This window comes from Nestor notabilis, unplaced genomic scaffold (genome assembly GCF_000696875.1).
Source record: "Nestor notabilis isolate BGI_N333 unplaced genomic scaffold, ASM69687v1 scaffold34262, whole genome shotgun sequence".
NCBI lineage: Eukaryota > Metazoa > Chordata > Aves > Psittaciformes > Psittacidae > Nestor > Nestor notabilis.
In genome coordinates this window covers 12,900-19,547 of record NW_009918517.1, presented here as the reverse complement: position 1 = coordinate 19,547, position 6,648 = coordinate 12,900, and the positions used below count along the sequence as shown (strand labels likewise).

Here is a 6,648-nt window from a genome sequence, read left to right as displayed (position 1 = left end):
CCGTCCTCATGCCCCGCCGAGGCCTCCGCACCTGGGTTACCGGCGTGGGGCAGGGCCGCAGCCCGCAATCCGTCCCACACCGGCCGGCTTTGTAATGGTGTCCTGTGTCAGGAGGCTTGTCTGCGAGGAGTTACCCTCCTGGGAATGCTGCCGGAGTGGCTTTAAGGGAATGACAGCAGCAGGAGGCAGGCCTGAATTATAGGCACTTCCAGGTGTTTGGAAGTGATGTAGGTGCTCTGAAAATAGGCAAAGATTAAAAGACCCCTTTCTCTTTTAGACAGCACTCATGCTGTATCCACTTCTGAGTCTGCATCCTTGCTAGTTGCTTGTCCGGCAGTGGTCATACACCACGTATGTCTCACCCCATTGAGAGATACCAGCAGCTGAGTCCTGTACTTCCCAACCTTGACCATTTCATACTGAAAGAACTGCTGCACAAAGGTGCAAGTTTCCTTTTCTTCCCCTCCTTTTTATGAATTTGATCGAATAGGGCAAGTTTGATTTCAAGGACAGTTACTTTGCATTTGAGGAAAAAAAGGGTCAGAGGTAGCTGTGTGAAGTACTTGGTTAACAAAGTTATCATAACAGTATCTTCCCTGTTTGACATTCCGAGGTTGCTGACAGGGAGGCGTTGAAGGGTTTCCTACATAGGAATTATATCAAAAAGAACTAGTTGCTTTTTCTCTAGTGAAATGTGAGTTTGATTTTTGTCTATGTATTGGTAAAGAATAAATATAACTGGGAAGCTTCATTAAGCTTTATCTTCCCAAAGTAAATAGCAACTATCAGATGCCAGAAATGAGTTCTTTTCCAAAATGGAAAGCAGTCACTTGCTACAGTTACAGTTCTCAGGAAACCCAATCAATGGGAAGGAATGCATCATGTCGCTTGTCTAGGCTGCCTTTGGGAACAGCATCTAGGTTAGTAAAAATCTCTGAACTCAAGGTTAGGATGGGACCACATCATTTATAACCAGTGCCAAGCTGTGGAGAAAATACCAGGGTTGTATTAGAAAGTGTTTCAAAATAGCTGCATTCCTTGGGGAGGGGAGATTGGATATTTTTACATTTTCTTCCACGAAGAGTAGAAAAGGCTGAGCATTCCTTGTTGGTAGAGCAGCTCCTCAGCTTTTCCTGTATATGGAAATGTCCTGCTACCGAATGTTGGCATGGACGAAAGCAAGGTTGTGGAAAAAGCAATTTGCAGTTGGGTTTTGCTTATATTAACGCATGGAATCTCAAATGATGGTTGTCTGAGGGCAAAGGCAACTCAGACTGTGTCAACATTTTCACATTAATAAAAAACAATTAATTATTTTGCTTTGGACTGCACATATTTAAGAGCTTCACTTGATGGGTAGAATATGATTGCTCAAAGAACCATGAAAATCACAAACTAAACTTAAAGTTCATATAGTTAAAGGTTATATTTGAAATGCATTTGGAATGTAACCAGAAGTTCTGTTTCTTTAAAATAGCAGTGTTTGAGACCTTAAAAAAAAAAAGGATAAAAGGAAAAGTCTTTCCAGTTATTTGCATTTCTGAGGTACTGCATGATCTCTGCTCCAGGATTCAGCACTTTCAGTGTGTGGATTCAGGATTCAGCACTTTCAGTGTGTGTGTTAAGCTAGTGGTATGATAGTAATTGCTAAGCTCCATCAGAATGTACTCATCTTCCATTCACTCCCAAGTTTCTGTTGGACTGCCATTCATTTCCTGTTTGCTTCCAAATTCCTACCTTGTCCTCAAGTCTCCACCCTCTGCTAACATGGCCATACTTGGGTATGTTGTAATTTCAGGCTATAATGGGTGTGGATGTCTTGGAGTGACATCACAGAGAGATTTCTTTTTAGATGGATATAGAGGGGTAAAAAGCCTTTGATCCATCAGCCAAGGATAAATTACTGTGAAAATTAGTGGAATACACAGAAGGAGTTGACAAATCCAAGTAATGTATATTGAACTATGCACCTTTCAGTTAGCACAGGTGACCTTGGGTTTTTACAATGTTATCTTCCATCTGTGCTGCCTTTGGTTAATACAGGGCATAAAACCCAGTCTCATATTTTAAACAACTTTCTATCTGTGGGTAGGTGCAGCTGGAATTGCAGATGTCTCTTGCAGCAGTCAGAAGTTAAAGAAAAAATAAAGTATCTAGGTTTTGGTTTTTAAACAAATCAAAATACATTGTTCAGCTTGTTCTTTTAGAATTTGAATCTCATGGGGGCGAATGCTGAGCTATAAAGCAGTTCAGTGCTAGAATTAATGTGAAGAAATTAGTAACTAGTTACTAATTGTAATAATTTTCCCTAGGACACATAGAAATGGCTGTATCAAACAGTACAGCAGCAGATTACAGTTATATCTCAATGTTCTGGGCACGCCATTTAACCTCCTGGAAAAGAAGAAAAAGGTGGTGTTGTAATGCTGCCTGGGAGCCCTGGTACATACCAGGATTTGGGATCAATTCACTGAGCTGTGTCCCTGGATTATGATGATTTTTTTTAATCTATTTCCATAGTAAAATTCCTAGGTTTCTTAGACTTCCCAAGACCCTGCTCTCTCATTTGGGAGGATGCACTAAGGAGCAAGTGGATGCAACTTTTAGGGTAGTTGCAATTAGCTATAGTAAGCAAGAAAGTTAAAATTCCTCATCCCACTGGAAGTATTGGGGTGAATGACAAAGGCAGCTCCTTAGTGGCCTTAACAGATCTACTGAGTAAGTTGTGATCTTCTGTGAGTAAATTGTAATACTGGGCTGAAACAACCTTGGTGAATGTGGAAGGCTGATTTTGGTTTAATAATGATCTACTTTGGAAAAGCTTTGTTTTGTTTTCAATTTTGCACCTTTCAGCTTTTTCACTTTTTACGACACAGGAATCTCTTTAACTCGGAATGTCTCTACATCAGTTTTTACTGGAGCCAATCACCTGCCATGCGTGGAACAGAGACCGGACTCGTAAGTAACACATTAGCTTTCATTGTATTTTCCATTGCTGTTTTCTCTTTGTGATCTCCTAATGTTCTGGGTCATGTCTAGGGAAGGTATGGTCACATACATAGTGCTACATGTTAAATGTTCCACTTTGGATCCAAAAAGCACTCATCTGCTAAATCTGAGCTTTACTAAGCCCATTTTTGGAACTCTGGCATATGAGCAAATCTAGTCCTGCTGGTGTTCCAGAAAGCCTTGCCTCTTGGTTTTCACCTTGTGAGAGTAACCTGGCCCTTACCCTCTTAGACCCTCTATTTCCATACCCCAAATCAACCCTTTCTATTAGTAACCTAGTTTTCTACTCTGCTGTGGTCTATTATGTTCCAGATGTCATTCTGTGCAGTATACTCATGATCGTGTTATGACCAGGGATGTCAGCCCTTAGTTAATAAAACCCATGTAATGCTCTGCAATTTGAGAATACAGGGTTTAGATTGGAAAGTCTTGCCAAGTGTTTGGTATTAAAAAGCCTTCTGTCCTATTGGATTCTTTTATTTCTTCTTCAAGAGATTGCCATTAGCCCTAATAATCATGAAGTCCACATCTACAAGAAGAGCGGGAGCCAGTGGGTAAAGGCTCATGAGCTAAAGGAACACAATGGACACATCACAGGTAAGAGGAGATTGTGCTGCACCAGACATTAAGTTTGCCCATCCCCTGTTTTCCTCAGTCAAAATCCTGGGAACACTTACAAATGGGAAGTCTGTAAGTGTTGAGTAAATTGATCTTTTTGTAGGTTGGCATTCCCACTTCTGGAGAGCTTTGCAGCATTTTTTTCTGGACTGCATGCAATGAATGTTAGGGAGAAAATCCCTATACATGCTGCTTCCTTTCAAGTGCTAGTATTAGAACTTCATCAAGTGCACAGCTATTGCTTTGCTCTGTGGTTTTCAACAGCAATAAATATCCTTCTTAGGGACTGTATAAAGACTTGAAGTGGTCAGTCGTGGGCTTAGGACAGACTATCAGTGAGCAGAGTTTACTGTAGCCCCATTGTGTAAATCCACAATGAAAATATAAGAACAACTGCCACGATGAGTCACAAGATGTTAATTTTAAGATGTGATTGTCCTGTGGTAGCCTTTTATATTACTGTTTTGTTTGGAGGTTTTTTTATGGTGATATTTTTATAAGGGCTTTATTCTCTAAGGAAAGGAAAGTAATTAATGCAAGCACTTGCTCAAAACAGCAATATCCTTTATTCTGTTCTCAACTCAGTAATGGGCAGAAGTATCTGCCTTGACAGGGTTTTGCAGGAACTTTATTCAATTTATCTGATTCTTGCTGTCAAAGAGCACAAGTTTACGTGCTCTTTTGTGAAGAGTCACTTGGGCTCAATTTACAAGTGACATGCTGTTCCCCAGAGACAGCTCTCTGCATTTTACTTGTACCTGTTAGTGTTAGAAGCCAAATATTCATGACTTGGGAAAAGAGCTCTCCCTGCTCTTCTGCTCAGTATATACCTTTGGAATACCAAATGCTTTGGTTGTAGCAAACAGTAGACTTAAACTGTGGTTACACACAGGAGATAGACGCATCAATCTGCTCATTACCTCTGATGGGAGTGATTGAGCTGCTGCCACTCCAGCTTATGATCACGAGGGACAAGGTCCCTTGTCTTGCCCTGTGTGTCTTAATTCAGAGACTGTGTGAGCATTATTCACCCTTTTTGTTGGGTTAGTTGTCCTCCAAGCTAAAAAGCTGATCTTGGGTCAGAAGAACATCAGTGCTGCATAAGGGAGGTGGTGGGCAAGAGGAGCAGAGAGAGGCAGGATGGTCCCCCTTTCAAAAGCAGTGCTAGATTGACTCGTGGAACTATGGTTTCAGACTACCAACTGCTTCAAAATTGAGCATTTTAAGCATAAGCCTGATTTGAAGTAGACCATATATGAGTAATATAGTAAAATTAGTACAAATTCTTTCTGTATCTTTTGTCCTTCTTTTCCGTTTGTGTGCTTAAGGAGTGATTTTAATACTGAATGGAGTTACGGAAAACCACTGAAGTATAATTTTGGAGGAGGAGAGTTTTGCACTCTGCATCTCAAAGAGAACATGAAGAATAATGTTGCCATAAGACTTTACAGTAGAGAACATCCCTCATTGCACTGGAGGGGAAAGAAGCAATTGCAGGCTTACCAAAGGCTTTGGTTTATTCTTTGAAATTGTTATTTTTGCTTGGCTTCTTTCTCATGGTACAGCTTAAATAAGCATGGAAAAACTGTAAGGATTGTATCAGTATATAAAGTTTGATAACTTCTAATCAAGAATGCCCTTCCTAGCTCAACTTTCAGATCCTGACTGCAGTCTGGCAGCAAGCAGACAGGTCTGTTAGAGGTTTGTGCATTGGTTTAGAATTGCTGGGTTTCAGCCGTTGAAATGGGTCTCTTGCAGAAGTCAGTGCTTTGCTAGTCTCTGCCAGTGCAGAGCTCCACCTGTGGGCCAGCTGGCAGCAGGCAGATTCTCTGTGGAATCTGGAAATTTGAGCTCTGCAATTTGGATGAAAGCTAGCGGGAAAAACAGATATCCCCAACAGCTTAGAATGGTTCCTGGGGAATAAGTGAAGGAGTACTGTGTGCAGGTCTGGTGTCCTCAACATAAGAAGGACATGGAGCTGTTGGAACAAGTCCAGAGGAGGTCACGAGGATGATCAGGGGCTGGAGCACCTCCCGTATGGAGACAGGCTGAGAAAGTTGGGGCTGTTCAGCCTGGAGAAGAGAAGCTGCGTGGAGACCTCAGAGCAGCTTCCAGTGTGTGAAGGGGGCTATAAGGATGCTGGAGAGGGACCTTCATCAGGAACTGTAGTGATAGGACAAGAGGTGAAAGGTTTAAACTGAAACAGGGGAAATTCAGGTTAGATATAAGGAGGAAGTTCTTTACTATAAGGGTGGCGAGGCACTGGAATGGGTTGCCCAAGGAAGTTGTGAATGCTCCATCCCTGGCAGTGTTCAAGGCCAGGTTGGACACAGGGGCTTGGAGCAACCCGCTCTAGTGGAAGGTGTCCCTGCCTGTGGCAGGGGGTTGGAACTGGATGATCTTAAGGTCCTTCCCACTCCAAACCATTCTATGATTCTAAGGGAAATACTAACAATAGTAGTAACTGTGGTAGAAGGCGGTGAGATTGTTCTCACTTACTGTAAAGCAAACAGTATAAAGGGACAAGTTTATTAATGTGACCTCTGACTTGCAGGGATCGACTGGGCTCCCAAAAGTGATCGCATCGTAACTTGCGGTGCCGACCGGAACGCCTACGTGTGGAGTCAGAAGGATGGTGTGTGGAAACCAACCCTTGTGATCCTGAGAATTAATCGTGCAGCCACCTTTGTGAAGTGGTCTCCCTTGGAGAACAAATTTGCTGTGGGAAGTGGAGCTCGACTTATATCTGTGTGCTACTTTGAATCTGAAAATGACTGGTGAGCTGTTTGAGTTGATTTCCATTTCTACCTTTAAGATCATCACAGGAAAGCTAAAGCATAGAGCTTAATGGTGGTAACTGGGTTATTATTTTATTAATCCCTAAAATCTTCAGGAAATGTCAGGGATAGGCCTCATCAGTTCTTTCGTTTTTTACACCTTTGTGGTGGTTCAAGCCCAGCTGGCAATTTGGAACCACGCAGCCGCTCGCTCACTACCCCCCCACCCCCACCCCCTACCCGA

General features: G+C 42.3%; 1 protein-coding gene across 1 annotated transcript in view; it reads left to right on the top strand.

The window, feature by feature from the left end:
- Positions 1-2,868: 2,868 nt before the first annotated feature.
- Positions 2,869-6,648, top strand: part of LOC104401981 (actin-related protein 2/3 complex subunit 1A) — a 13,392-nt gene continuing 9,612 nt past the window's right edge. Inside the window, exons 1-3 of the mRNA XM_010009735.1 lie at positions 2,869-2,958; positions 3,502-3,606; positions 6,182-6,404. Coding sequence (XP_010008037.1) covers positions 2,895-2,958; positions 3,502-3,606; positions 6,182-6,404 — 392 coding nt within the window. The 5' untranslated portion in view covers positions 2,869-2,894. The remainder of the gene's footprint in view (positions 2,959-3,501; positions 3,607-6,181; positions 6,405-6,648) is intronic.